This window comes from Heptranchias perlo, unplaced genomic scaffold, assembly GCF_035084215.1.
Source record: "Heptranchias perlo isolate sHepPer1 unplaced genomic scaffold, sHepPer1.hap1 HAP1_SCAFFOLD_258, whole genome shotgun sequence".
In the NCBI taxonomy this organism is placed as follows: Eukaryota; Metazoa; Chordata; class Chondrichthyes; order Hexanchiformes; family Hexanchidae; genus Heptranchias; species Heptranchias perlo.
The window spans coordinates 110,629-126,103 of NW_027139270.1; the positions used below are offsets into that span (position 1 = coordinate 110,629).

The 15,475-nt window shown below is 47.1% G+C and overlaps 1 protein-coding gene across 2 annotated transcripts in view; it reads left to right on the forward strand.

Moving 5' to 3' along the window:
• The window catches only part of LOC137310523 (disintegrin and metalloproteinase domain-containing protein 33-like), a 382,320-nt gene that overhangs the window by 109,918 nt on the left and 256,927 nt on the right, over nt 1–15,475 (forward strand). For both annotated transcript variants that reach the window (XM_067978293.1, XM_067978294.1), the window contains exons 7-8: nt 5,370–5,435; nt 7,987–8,058. In XM_067978293.1, coding sequence (XP_067834394.1) covers nt 5,370–5,435; nt 7,987–8,058 — 138 coding nt within the window. The remainder of the gene's footprint in view (nt 1–5,369; nt 5,436–7,986; nt 8,059–15,475) is intronic.

Consider the following 15,475-nt stretch of genomic DNA (forward strand, 5'->3'; position numbering starts at 1 on the left):
ACTCCCAGTGCCACGTGCTAGTGAGTATAGGAACAGGAGAATAGACAGGATGAATGCGTGGCTGCAGGGATGGTGTAGGAGGGAGGGATTTAGATTCCTGGGACATTGGGACCGGTTCTGGGGAAGGTGGGACCTGTACAAGCGGGATGGGTTACACCCGAGCAGGACCGGGACCAATGTCCTCGCGGGGGTGTTTGCTCGTGCTGGTGGGGAAGGTTTAAACTAGAATGGCAGGGGGATGGGAACCTGAGCAGGGAGTCAGAGGAGGAGGAAACAAGGATAGAAACAAAAGACAGAAAGGGAAGAAGCAACAGTGGAAGGCAGAGAAAACAAGGGCGAAAAACAAATAGGGCCATAGTGCAAAATAAAACGAAGATGACTAGCAATCTTAAAAAGACAAGTCTAAAGGCATTGTGTCTTAATGAGCGGAGCATTTGCAATAAGGTCGATGAATTAACAGCGCAGAGAGATATTAACGGTTATGATATAGTTGCGATTACGGAGACATGGCTGCAGGGTGACCAAGGATGGGAACTGAACATCCAGGGGTATTCAATATTTAGGAAGGACAGGCAAAAAGGGAAAGGAGGTGGGGTAGCGTTGTTAGTAAAGGAGGAAATCAATGCAATAGTGAGGAAGGATATTGGCTCGGAAAATCACAATGTGGAATCTGTATGGGTGGAGCTAAGAAACACCAGGGGGCAGAAAACGTTGGTGGGGGTTGTCTATAGGCCCCCAAACAGTAGTGGAGATGTAGGGGAGGGCATTAAACAGGAAATTAGAGACACATGCAAGAAGGGTACAACTATAATCAATGGGTGATTTTAATTTACATATAGATTGGTCAAACCAAATTAGCAATAATACTGTGGGGGAGGAATTCCTGGAGTGTGTACATGATGGTTTTCTAGACCAATACGTTGAGGAACCAACTGGAGAACAGGCGATCCTAGACTGGGTATTGTGCAATGAGAAAGGATTAATTAACAATCTTGTTGTGCAAGGTCCCTTAGGGAAGAGCGACCATAACATGATAGAATTCCTCATTAAGATGGAGAGTGAAGTAGTTGAATCTGAATCTAGGGTCCTGAATCTAAATAAAGGAAATTACGAAAGTATGAGGTGTGAGTTGGCTATGATAGATTGGGGAACTTTACTAAAAGGGATGACGGTGGATAGGCAATGGCTAATATTTAAAGAATGTGTGCAGGAATTACAACAATTATTCATTCCTGTCTGGCGCAAAAATAAAACAGGAAAGGTGGCTCAACCGTGGCTTACAAAAGAAATTAGGGATAGTATTAGATCCAAAGAGGAGACATATAAAATTGCCAGAAAAAGCGGTAAGCCTGAGGATTGGGAGCAGTTCAGAATTCAGCAAAGGAGAACAAAGAGATAGAGTATGAGAGTAAACTAGCAGGGAACATAAAAACTGACTGTAAAAGCTTCTATAAATATGTCAAGAGAAAAAGATTAGTGAAGACAAATGTAGGTCCCTTACAGTCAGAAATGGGGGAAATTATAATGGGGAACAAAGAAATGGCAGAACAATTAAACACATACTTTGGTTCTGTCTTCACAAAGGAGGACACAAATAACCTCCCAGAAATGTTAGGGAACCAAGGGTCCAGTGAGAGGGAGGAACTGAAGGAAATCAGTATTCGTAAAAAAAATAGTGCGAGGGAAATTAATGAGGCTAAAGGCTGACAAATCCCCAGGGCCTGATAATCTACATCCCAGAGTACTAAAGGAAGTGGCCCTGGAAATAGTGGATGCATTGGTGATCATCTTCCAAAATTCTATAGACTCTGGAACAGGTCCTACAGATTGGAGGGTGGCAAATGTAACCCCACTATTTAAAAAGGAGGGAGAGAAAAAACAGGGAATTACAGATCGGTTAGCCTAACATCAGTAGTGGGGAAAATGTTAGAGTCTATTATAAAAGATGTGATAACAGAACACTTGGAGGGCATTAATGGGATTGGACAAAGTCAGCATGGGTTTATGAAAGGGAAATCATGCTTAACAAATCTACTGGAGTTTTTTGAGGATGTAACTAGTAGAATAGATAGGGGAGAACCAGTGGATGTGGTGTACTTGGATTTTCAGAAGGCTTTTGATAAGGTCCCACACAAGAGGTTAGTGTGCAAAATTAAAGCACATGGGATTGGGGGGAATATACTGGCATGGATTGAGAATTGGTTGACAGACAGGAAACAGAGAGTAGGAATAAACGGGTCTTTTTCGGGGTGGCAGGCAGTGACTAGTGGGGTACCGCAGGGATCAGTGCTTGGGCCCCAGCTATTCACAATATATATCAATGATTTGGATGAGGGAACTAAATGTAACATTTCCAAGTTTGCAGACGACACAAAGCTGGGGTGGAATGTGAGCTGTGAGGAGGATGCAAAGAGGCTCCAATGTGATTTAGACAAGTTGAGTGAGTGGGCAAGAACATGGCAGATGCAGTATAACATGGATAAATGTGAGGTTATCCACTTTGGTTGTAAAAACAGAAAGGCAGATTATTATCTGAATGGTGATAGATTGGGAAAAGGGGAGGTGCAACGAGACCTGGGTGTCCTTGTACACCAGTCACTGAAAGAGAGCATTCAGGTGCAGCAAGCAGTTAGGAAGGCGAATGGTATGTTGGCCTTCATTGCAAGAGGATTTGAGTACAGGAGCAGGGATGTCTTACTGCAGTTATACAGGGCCTTGGTGAGACCACATCTGGAGTATTGTTTTTTTTTATTCATTCATGGGATGTGGGTGTCGCTGGCGAGGCCGGCATTTATTGCCCATCCCTAATTGCCCTTGAGAAGGTGGTGGTGAGCCGCCTTCTTGAACTGCTGCAGTCCGTGTGGTGAAGGTTCTCCCACAGTGCTGTTAGGAAGGGAGTTCCAAGATTTTGACCCAGCGACGATGAAGGAACGGCGATATATTTCCAAGTCGGGATGGTGTGTGACTTGGAGGGGAACGTGCAGGTGGTGGTGTTCCCATGTACCTGCTCTTGTCCTTCTAGGTGGTAGAGGTCGTGGGTTTGGGAGGTGCTGTCGAAGAAGCCTTGGTGAGTTGCTGCAGTGCATCCTGTGGATGGTACACACTGCAGCCACTGTGCGCCGGTGGTGAAGGGAGTGAATGTTTAGGGTGGTGGATGGGGTGCCAATCAAGCGGGCTGCTTTGTCCTGGATGGTGTCGAGCTTCTTGAGTGTTGTTGGAGCTGCACTCATCCAGGCAAGTGGAGAGTATTCCATCACACTCCTGACTTGTGCCTTGTAGATGGTGGAAAGGCTTTGGGGAGTCAGGAGGTGAGTCACTCGCCGCAGAATACCCAGCCTCTGACCTGCTCTTGCAGCCACAGTATTTATATGGCTGGTCCAGTTCAGTTTCTGGTCAATGGTGACCCCCAGGATGTTGATGGTGGGGAATTCGGCGATGGTAATGCCATTGAATGTCAAGGGGAGGTGGTTAGACTCACTCTCGTTGGAGATGGTCATTGCCTGGCACTTATCTGGCGCGAATGTTACTTGCCACTTGTCAGCCCAAGCCTGGATGTTGTCCAGGTCTTGCTGCATGCGGGCTCGGACTGCTTCATTATCTGATGGTTTGCGAATGGAACTGAACACTGTGCAGTCATCAGCGAACATCCCCATTTCTGACCTTATGATGGAGGGAATGTCATTGATGAAGCAGCTGAAGATGTTTGGGCCGAGGACACTGCCTTGAGGAACTCCTGCAGCAATGTCCTGGGGCTGTGATGATTGGCCTCCAACAACCACTACCATCTTCCTTTGTGCTAGGGATGACTCCAGCCACTGGAGAGTTTGCCCCTGATTCGCATTGATTTCAGTTTTACTCGGGCTCCTTGGTGCCACACTCGGTCAAATGCTGCCTTGATGTCAAGGGCAGTCACTCTCACCTCACCTCTGGAATTCAGCTCTTTTGTCCATGTTTGGACCAAGGCTGTAATGAGGTCTGGAGACGAGTGGCCCTGGCGGAACCCAAACTGAGCATCGGTGAGCAGGTTATTGGTGACTAAGTGCCGCTTGACAGCACTGTCGACGACACCTTCCATCACTTTGCTGATGATTGAGAGTGGACTGATGGGGCGGTAATTGGCCGGATTGGATGTGTGCAGTTTTGGTCTCCTTATCTGAGGAAGGATGTCCTTGCCATGGAGGGAGTGCAACGAAGGTTTACCAGACTGATTCCTGGGATGGCAGGACTGACGTATGAGGAGAGATTGGGTCGACTCGGCCTATATTCACTCGAGTTTCGATGAATGAGAGGTGATCTCATCGAAACATATAAAATTCTAACAGGACTGGACAGACTAGGTGCAGGGAGGATGTTCCCGATGGCTGGGGAGTCCAGAACCAGGGGTCACAGTCTCAGGATACGGGGTATGCCATTTAGAACCGAGATGAGGAGAAATTTCTTCACTCAGAGGGTGGTGAACCTGTGGAATTCTCTACCACAGAAGGCAGTGGAGGCCAAGTCATTAGATGTATTCAAGAAGGAGATAGATATATTTCTTAATGCTAAAGGGATCAAGGGATATGGGGAAAAAGCAGGAATAGGGAACTGAGTTGGACGATCAGCCATGATCATTTTGAATGGCGGAGCAGGCCCGAAGGGCCGAATGGCCTCCTCTTGCTCCTATTTTCTATGTTTCTATGTACCGGGGAAGGGGATTTATATACCGGGGAAGGGGGCTATATTCCTGGGATTGTGGTTTATATACTAGGGGAGAGGTTAATATATTGGGGGAGGGTTTTTATATACCGGGGAGGGAGTTTATATACTGGGGGAGGGGGTTTATATACTGGGGGAGGGGGTTTATATAATGGGGGAGGGGGTTTATATTCTGGGGGAGGGGGTTTATATACTGTGGGAGGGGGTTTATATGCTGGGGATGGGGATTTATATACTGGGGGAGGGGTTTTATATACTGGGGGAGGGTGTTTATATACTGGGGGAGGGGATTATAAAGCGAGAAAGGGATTATATACCAAGGGACGGGTTTATATACCAGGGGAGGGGGTTTATATTCCGGGGAGGGGGTTTATATTTCGGGGAGGGGGCTTATATACCAGGGGAGGGGGTTTATATTCCGGGGGAGGGGGTTTATATACCAGGGGAGGGGGTTTATATTCCGGGGGAGGGGGTTTATATACCGGGGGATGGGTTTATATACCGGGGGAGGGGGTTTATATACCAGGGGATGGGTTTATATACCAGGGGAGGGGGTTTATATACTGGGGGAGGGGGTTTATATTCCGGGGATGTGGTTGATATACAGGGGGGATGGGGTTTGTATTCTGGGGTCTCATCATTCCTCTGTGCCCACACTGCCCTGGTTTCTCCAGGTTCGCCGCGATTCCTGGGACACGGTGAAATATGTGGAGCTTTTCATCGTAGCTGACAACTCCGAGGTGAGAAAATATGGTCAGTGTGTGATATAGGGTGTGGGTCAGTGTGTGATATAGGGTGTGGGTCAGTGTGATATAGGGTGTGGGTCAGTGTGTGATATAGGGTGTGGGTCAGTGTGTGATATAGGGTGTGGGTCAGTGTGTGATATAGGGTGCGGGTCAGTGTGTGATATAGGGTGTGGGTCAGTGTGTGATATAGGGTGTGGGTCGGTGTGTGATATAGGGTGTGGGTCAGTGTGTGATATAGGGTGCGGGTCAGTGTGTGATATAGGGTGCGGGTCAGTGTGTGATATAGGGTGTGGGTCAGTGTGTGATATAGGGTGTGGGTCACTGTGTGATACAGGGTGTGGGTCAGTGTGTGATATAGGGTGTGGGTCAGTGTGTGATATAGGGTGTGGGTCAGTGTGTGATATAGGGTGTGGGTCAGTGTGTGATATAGGGTGCGGGTCAGTGTGTGATATAGGGTGTGGGTCACTGTGTGATACAGGGTGTGGGTCAGTGTGTGATATAGGGTGTGGGTCAGTGTGTGATATAGGGTGTGGGTCAATGTGTGATATAGGGTGTGGGTCAGTGTGTGATATAGGGTGTGGGTCAGTGTGTGATATAGGGTGTGGGTCAATGTGTGATATAGGGTGTGGGTCAGTGTGTGATATAGGGTGCGGGTCAGTGTGTGATATAGGGTGCGGGTCAGTGTGTGATATAGGGTGCGGGTCAGTGTGTGATATAGGGTGTGGGTCGGTGTGTGATATAGGGTGTGGGTCGGTGTGTGATATAGGGTGCGGGTCAGTGTGTGATATAGGGTGTGGGTCGGTGAGTGATATAGGGTGTGGGTCGGTGTGTGATATAGGGTGTGGGTCAGTGTGTGATATAGGGTGTGGGTCAGTGAGTGATATCGGGTGTGGGTCAGTGTGTGATATAGGGTGTGGGTCAGTGAGTGATATAGGGTGTGGGTCAGTGTGTGATATAGGGTGTGGGTCAGTGTGTGATATAGGGTGTGGGTCGGTGTGTGATATAGGGTGTGGGTCAGTGTGTGATACAGGGTGTGGGTCAGTGTGTGATATAGGGTGTGGGTCAGTGTGTGATATAGGGTGTGGGTCGGTGTGTGATATAGGGTGTGGGTCAGTGTGTGATATAGGGTGTGGGTCGGTGTGTGATATAGAGTGTGGGTCAGTGTGTGATATAGGGTGTGGGTCAGTGTGTGATATAGGGTGTGGGTCAGTGAGTGATATAGGGTGTGGGTCAGTGTGTGATATAGGGTGTGGGTCAGTGTGTGATATAGGGTGCGGGTCGGTGTGTGATATGGGGTGTGGGTCAGTGTGTGATATAGGGTGTGGGTCAGTGTGTGATATAGGGTGTGGGTCGGTGTGTGATATAGAGTGTGGGTCAGTGTGTGATATAGGGTGTGGGTCAGTGTGTGATATGGAGTGTGGGTCAGTGTGTGATATAGGGTGTGGGTCAGTGTGTGATATAGGGTGTGGGTCAGTGTGTGATATAGGGTGTGGGTCGGTGTGTGATATAGAGTGTGGGTCAGTGTGTGATATAGGGTGTGGGTCAGTGTGTGATATGGAGTGTGGGTCAGTGTGTGATATATGGTGCGGGTCAGTGTGTGATATAGGGTGTGGGTCAGTGTGTGATATGGGGTGTGGGTCAGTGTGTGATATAGGGTGCGGGTCGGTGTGTGATATAGGGTGCGGGTCAGTGTGTGATATATGGTGCGGGTCAGTGAGTGATATAGGGTGTGGGTCAGTGTGTGATATAGGGTGTGGGTCGGTGTGTGATATAGGGTGTGGGTCGGTGTGTGATATAGGGTGTGGGTCGGTGTGTGATATAGGGTGTGGGTCAGTGTGTGATATAGGGTGCGGGTCAGTGTGTGATATAGGGTGTGGGTCGGTGTGTGATATAGGGTGTGGGTCAGTGTGTGATATAGGGTGTGGGTCGGTGTGTGATATAGGGTGTGGGTCGGTGTGTGATATGGGGTGCGGGTCGGTGTGTGATATAGGGTGTGGGTCGGTGTGTGATATAGGGTGTGGGTCAGTGTGTGATATAGGGTGTGGGTCAGTGTGTGATATAGGGTGTGGGTCAGTGAGTGATATAGGGTGCGGGTCAGTGAGTGATATAGGGTGCGGGTCAGTGTGTGATATAGGGTGTGGGTCAGTGAGTGATATAGGGTGCGGGTCGGTGTGTGATATAGGGTGCGGGTCAGTGTGTGATATAGGGTGCGGGTCAGTGTGTGATATCGGGTGCGGGTCAGTGTGTGATATAGGGTGTGGGTCAGTGTGTGATATAGGGTGTGGGTCAGTGTGTGATATCGGGTGCGGGTCAGTGTGATATAGGGTGTGGGTCAGTGTGTGATATAGGGTGTGGGTCAGTGTGTGATATAGGGTGTGGGTCAGTGTGTGATATAGGGTGTGGGTCAGTGTGTGATATCGGGTGCGGGTCAGTGTGTGATATAGGGTGTGGGTCAGTGTGTGATATGATATTCCAGCCCAGTTACTGATTCCCATGTAAATCTGCTGCATTAAGTTTACTTCCAGTCTTTGTTTCTCGTCCTCAGTTCCGGAGCCAACTCGGGGATCTGATAAAAACCAAGGAGAGGATCCTGGAAATAGCCAACTTTGTGGATAAGGTACGGGGAGAATGCACTAACTGGAATTCTGATGCGGCCCAGTACTCAGCGTGTACCAGGGTGGAGAGTGAGCCTGGTCTCAGACACTATCAGGGCCTGAAACGGGTTCAGCTGCTGCTGCCCAATGCTGGATCAACAGGAAATCACTTCAAGCTTAAATACTGAAATGGAAATCTCCCCATGGAATGTCCCAGTGCTGATCTGAGCCCGCTTAGGAACGTAGAATCTTAGGATCAGCAGGAGGCCATTCAGCCCCTCGAGCCTGGTCCACCATTCAATGAGATCATGGCTGATCTGTGACCTAACACCATAAACCGCCTTAGTCCCATTCCCCTTAATACCTTTGGTTAACAAAATTCCATCAATCTCAGATTTAAATTTAGCAATTGAGCTAGTATCAATTGCCGTTTTCGGAAGAGAGTTCCAAACTTCTACCACCCTTTGTGTGTAGAAATGTTTTCTAATCTCACTCCTGAAAGGTCTGGCTCTAATTTTTAGACTGTGCCCCCTACTCCTAGAATCCCCAACCAGCGGAAATAGTTTCTCTCTATCCACCCTATCCGTTCCCCTTAATATCTTATAAACTTCAATCAGATCACCCCTTAACCTTCGAAACTCCAGGGAATAGTTTGTGTAATCTCTCCTTGTAACTTAACCCTTGAAGTCCGGGTATTATTCTAGTAAACCTACGCTGCACTCCCACCAAGGCCAATATGTCCTTCCGAAGGTGCGGTGCCCAGAACTGCTCACAGTACTCCAGGTGCAGTCTAACCAGGGTTTTGTACAGCTGCAGCATTACTTCTGCCCCCTTGTATTCACATTGAGTTTGAGAGTGACATACTTAAGTCCGAAACTAGTCTTAAACTTAAATAAAGCCAATTACATAGGTATGGGGGGTGAGTTGGTTAAGGTAGATTGGGAAATTAGATTAAAGGATATGACAGTAGATAAGCAATGGTGAAAATTTAAAGAAATATTTCATAATTCTCAATGAATATACATTCCATTGAGGAATAAAAACTCCACGGGAAAAATGATCCATCCGTGACTAACTAAAGAAGTTAAGGATGGTATTGGATTAAAAGAAGAGGCTTATAATGTTACCAAAAGAGTAGTGAGCCTGAGGATTGGGAGAGTTTTAGAAACCAGCAAAGGACGACCAAAAAATTGATAAAAAGGGAGAAAATAGAATATAAAAACGGATTGTAAGAGCTTCTACAGTATGTAAAAAGGAAGAGAGTAGAGAAAGTAAACGTGGGTCCCCTAGAGACTGAGAGTGGAGAAATTATAATGGGGAATCAGGAAATGGCAGAGACATTGAACAAATATTTTGTATCTGTCTTCACAGTAAAGACACAAAAAATGTACCAGAAATAGTGGGGAACCAAGGGGTAAATGAGAGTGAGGAACTTAAAGTAATTAATATCAGTAGAGAAAAAGTACTGGAGGAATTAATGGGACTAAAAGTCGATAAATCCCCTGGACCTGATGGCCGACATCCAAGGGTTCTAAAAGAGGTGGCTGCAGAGATAGTGGATGCATTGGTTGTGATCTTCCAAAATTCCCTAGATTCTAGAACGGTCCCAGCGGATTGGAAGGTAGAAAATGTAATCCCGCTATTCAATCAAGGAGGGAGAGAGAAAACAGGGATCTACAGGCCAGTTAGCCTGACATCAGTCATCGGGAAAATGCTGGAATCCATTATTAAGGAAGTGGTAACAGGGCACTTAGAAAATCATAATGTGATTAACATGATGTGGAGATGCCGGTGATGGACTGGGGTTGACAATTGTAAACAATTTTACCACACCAAGTTATAGTCCAACAATTTTTATTTGAAATCTACAAGCTTTCGGAGGCTTCCTCCTTCGAAGTAAACGTGGGTCCCCTGGAGACCCTGGTGAAACCAGGGCCAGATCAGGGAACAAGAAACAAAATAAATTAAATAAAAAACCATGGAAGGAAGTGAAAACACGAAATGCACCTCCTTTGAAACCTGCTCCGATATCCGATGTCCCCCTCTTCACCTCCTCCGATGTCCCCCGATCTTCCCACCTCCCCCTCGGTGGTAGGAAAGATAATGTGATTCCGATATTTAAAAAGGGAGATAGAACCAGTCCAGGGAACTATAGACCAGTTAGCTTTTACATAGAATGTACAGCACGGAAACAGGCCATTCAGCCCAACTGGTCTATGCTGGTGTTTATGCTCCACCCGAGCCTCCTCCCTCCCAACTCCATCTCACCCTATCAGCTTATCCTTCTATTCCTTTTTTCCTCCTGTGTTTATCTAGTTTTCCCTTAAATAGAACCATAGAAAAGATACAGCCCAGAAGGGGGCCATTCGGCCCATCGTGTCCGCGCCGGCTCGAAGAACAACCAGGTGCCCATTCTAATCCCACCTTCCAGCACCCGGTCCGTAGCCCTGCAGCTTACAGCACTTTAGGTGCAGGTCCAGGTACTTTATAAAAGAGTTGAGGGTCCCTGCCTCTCCCACCAATTCGGGCAGTGAATTCCATACACCCACCACCCTCTGGGTAAAAAAGATTTTCCTCATGTCCCCTCTCATCCTTCTGCCAATCAGATTAAATCTATGTCCTCTAGTTCTTGAACTCTCCGCTAGGGGAAAACAGGTACTTCCTGTCTACTCTATCTGGGCCCCTCATAATTTTGTACACCTCAATCAAGTCTCCCCTCAGCCTCCTCTGCTCCAAGGAAAACAACCCCAGCCTATCCAATCTCTCCTCGTAGCTGCAATTTTCAAGCCCTGGCAACATTCTTGTAAATCTTCTCTGCACTCTCTCCAGAGCAATTACATCCTTCCTGTAATGTGGTGACCAGAACTGCGCACAGTACTCCAGCTGTGGCCTTACCAGTGTTTTATACAGTTCTATCATTATATCCCTGCTTTTGTATTCTGTACCTCGGCTAATAACAGAGAGCATTCCGTATGCCTTCTTCACAACCTTATCTACCTGTACTGCCACCTTCAGGGACCTGTGCACATGCACTCCAAGGTCTCTCACTTCCTCTACCCCTCTCAATATATTCCCGTTTACTGCGTATTCCCTTTTACTGTTTGCCCTCCCTGAGTGCATTACCTCACACTTCTCCGGATTGAACTCCATTTGCCACTTTTCCGCCCACTCCACCAACCCATTGATATCTTCTTGGAGTCTACAGCTATCCTCTTCACTATCAACTGCACGGATAATTTTTGTGTCGTCTGCAAATTTGCCAATCATGCCCCCTACATTCAAGTCCAAATCATTAATATATACCACAAACAGCAAGGGACCCAACACTGAGCCCTGTGGCACACCACTGGAAACAGATTTCCATTCGCAAAGACATCCATCGACTTTTACCCTTTGTTTCCTGTTACTGAGCCAATTTTGGATCCAATTCGCCACATTTCCCTGTATCCCATGGACTTTTACCTTTCTGACCAGTCTGCCATGTGGGACCTTGTCAAATGCCTTACTAAAATCCATGTAGACAACATCCACTGCACTACCCTCATCAATCCTCCTTGTCACTTCCTCAAAGAATTTAATCAGATTTGTAAGGCATGACCTTCCCTGAACAAATCCATGCTGACTATCCCTGATTAAACCATGCCTTTCCAAGTGACAGTTTATCCTATCTCTCAGTATTGATTCTAATAGTTTGCCCACCACCGAGGTAAGACTGACTGGCCTATAATTGTTCGGCATTTCCCTCGTCCCCTTTTTAAACAATGGTACTACGTTTGCAGTCTTCCAGTCTTCCGGTACCTCCCCTGTATCTAGTGAGGATTGGAAAATGATCCTCAGAGCATCCGCTATTTCCTCCCTGGCTTCCTTCAATAGCCCAGGAAACAATCCATCCGACCCTGGTGACTTATCAACTTTCAAGGATTCCAGTTCCTCTGGTACTTCCTCTCTCGTTATGTTTACCTTATCCAATATTTCACACCTCTCCTCTTTAACTACTACGTCCGGATCATCCCTTTCCTTTGTGAATACAGAGACAAAATATTCATTTAAATCCCTACCCACATCCTCTGCTTCTACACACAAGTTACCCTTATCATCCCTGATAGGTCCCATCTTTTCCTTAACTATCCTCTTGTTCTTAATGTACTGATAAAACATCTTTGGGTTTTCTTTAATCTTACTAGCTCATATTTTTTCATGCCCTCTCTTTGCTTTCCTTATTTCCTTTTTTACGTCATCCCTGGACTTTCTATACCTCTAGGCTTTCTGCAGTATTTAGTTTTCTGTGACAGTCATAAGCTTTCTTTTTCTGCTTTATCTTGCCCCGTATACTTCCAGACAACCAGGGGGCTCTAAATTTGGCAGTGCCACCCTTTTTCTTTGAGGGGACGTGTCTGCATTGTACCCGTAGAATTTCAATGCAAGGAGTATTACAAACAAAGCAGATGAGCCTCCCACTGGCTTCCACTGATTTCTCCTCAAGTAGTTGTGTCCAGTCCACTTCTGTCAAATCACCTCTTAGTTCTGTAAAATTTGCCTTCCCCCAATTTGAAACGTTTACTCCTGATTTAACTCTGTCCTTTTCCATAATAATGCTAAAACTAACTGAATTGTGGTCACTATCCCCAATATGGTCACCCACTGTCACTTCACCCACTTGCCCATCTTCATTTCCCAGGACTAAATCTAGAATTGCATCCCCTCTTGTTGGGCTTGTCACGTACTGGCTAAAAAAGTTCTCCTGGACACCGATCAAGAATTTTGCCCCCTCTGTGCCCCTCACACTGTTTGAATCCCAGTTGATGTTAGGGTAGTTGAAGTCCCCTACTATTATTGCCCTCTTATTTTTGCACTCGGAAATTTGCCTACATATTTGTTCTTCTATCTCCCTTTCACTATTCGGGGGTCTATAGTTCACTCCTAGTGTGACTGCCCCTTTTTTATTTCTTAGCTCAACCCATATGGCCTCGATTGATGATCCATTTAGCAGATCATCCCTTCTCACAACTGGAATTGATTCTTTAACCAATAATGCTACTCCCCTCTCCTTTTTTATCACCCACTCTATCCTGCCTGAAAACTCTATATCCAGGGATATTGAGCTGCCAATTATCCCCCTCTTTAAGCCAGGTTTCCGTTATAACAATGATATCGTGCTGCCATGTGTCTATCTGTGCCCTTAGCTCATCTGCTTTGTTTGTAATACTCCTTGCATTGAAGTATATACCCTTTAACCCCGTCAAATTCCTGTGCTGAACACTATTTAACCTTTGCTTCTTTTGCCTTTCTGAGTCACTAACTACGTCACTAACTGCTTTTCTACTTCCCGTTTCCTGGTCTGAATTTGTCCTATCTGTACCTGCCCTTTGGTTCCCATCCCCCTGCCATACTAGTTTAAACCCTCCCCAACAGAACTAGCAACTGCCCCCGTGAGGATATTGGTCCCGGTTCTGCTTGGGTGCAGCCCGTCCAGCTTGTACAGGTCCCGCCTTTCCCAGAATCGGTCCCAATGCCTCAGGAATTTAAACCCTCCCTCCGACACCATCTCTCAAGCCACGCATTCATCTGGTCTATTCTCCTGTTTCTGCTCTCGCTCGCACGTGGCACTGGGAGTAATCCTGAGATTACTACCTTAGAGGTCCTGCTTTTTAATTTATTTCCGAACTCCCTATATTCTGCTTGCAGGACCTCATCCCTTTTTTTACCCATGTCGTTGGTACCGATATGGACCACGACTACTGGCTGTTCACCCTCTCCCTTCAGAATGTCCTGCAGCCGCTCCGTGACATCCTTGACCCAAGCACCAGGGAGGCAACATACCATCCTGGAGTCACGTTTGCGGCCACAGAAACGCCTATCTGTTCCCCTTACAATTGAATCCCCTATCACCATCGCCCTGCCACTCTTCTTCCTCCTCTCCTGTGCAGCAGAGCCACCCGTGGTGCCCCGAACCTGGCTCTTGCTGCTTTCCCCTGATAAGCCATCTCCCCCAACAGTATCCAAAGCGGTATATCTGTTTGAGAGGGAGACGGCCCCAGGGGACTCCTGCTCTACCTGCCTCGTCCTTTTACTCTGCCTGGCGGTCACCCAGGCATCTATGTTATTAGATCATGTTATAAATGCATCTGCGTTATTCACCTTAACTACTCCTTGTGGTATTTAAGATTATGAAGGGTTTGATGGGATAGAGGTAGAGAAGATGTTTCCCCTTGTGGGGGAGACCAGAGCTATAGGTCATAAACATAAGATAGTCACTAATAAATCCAATCGGGAATTCAGGAGAAACTTCTTTACCCAGAGAGTGGTGAGAATGTGGAACTCGCTCCCACAAGGAGTAGTTGAGGTGAATAATGTAGATACATTTAAGGGGAACTGTTTAAGAGGTGTTTAAAATGATTAAAGGATTTGATAGCGTCGATAGAGAGAAACTATTTCCTCTGGTGGGGGGAGTCCAGAATAAGGGGGCAGAACCTTAAAATTAGAGCCAGGCCGTTCAGGGGTGATGTCAGGAAACATTTCTTCACACAAAGGGTGGTGGAAATCTGGAACTCTCTCCCCCAAAAAGCTGCTGAGGCCGGGGGTCAATTGGAGCTTTCAAAACTGAGACTGGTCGATTTTTGTTCGTCAAAGGGTATTAATGGTTACAGGACCAAGGCAGGTGGATGGAGTTAAGATACAGATCAGCCATGGTCTAATTAAATGGCGGAACAGGCTCGAAGGGCTGAATGGCCTCCTCCTGCTCCTGTGTTTGGTGCCCAGTGCCATGTCCCAGTGCTGTTCTACACCCAGTGCCATGTCCCAGTGCTGTTCTATACCCAGTGCCATGTTCCAGTGCTGTTTTACGCCCAGTGCCATGTCCCAGTGCTGTTTTACGCCCAGTGCCATGTCCCAGTGCTGTTCTACACCCAGTGCCATGTCCCAGTGTTGTTTTACGCCCAGTGCCATGTCCCAGTGCTGGCCTACACCCAGTGCCTTGTCCCAGTGCTGGCCTACACCCAGTGCCATGTCCCAGTGTTGTTCTACACCCAGTGCCTTGTCCCAGTGCTGGCCTACACCCAGTGCCTTGTCCCAGTGTTGGTCTACACCCAGTGCCATGTTCCAGTGCTGTTCTATACCTAGTGCCATTTTCCAGTGCTATTTTATAACCAGTGCCATGTTCCAGTGCTGCACATGTGAAGTGCCATGTTCCAGTGCTATTCTGTGACCAGTGCCATGTTCCAGTGCTGGTACTTATTAGTGCTATTTTCCAGTGCTTTTCTATACCCAGTGCCATGTTCCAGTGCTGTTCTACATCCATTCCATTTTCCAGTGCTGTTCTATACCCAGTGCCGTGTTCCAGTGTGTTCTATACCCATTGTCATGTTCCAGTGCTGTTCTATACTCAGTGCCGTGTTCCAGTGCTGTTCTATACCCAGTGTCATGTTCCAGTGCTGTTCTATA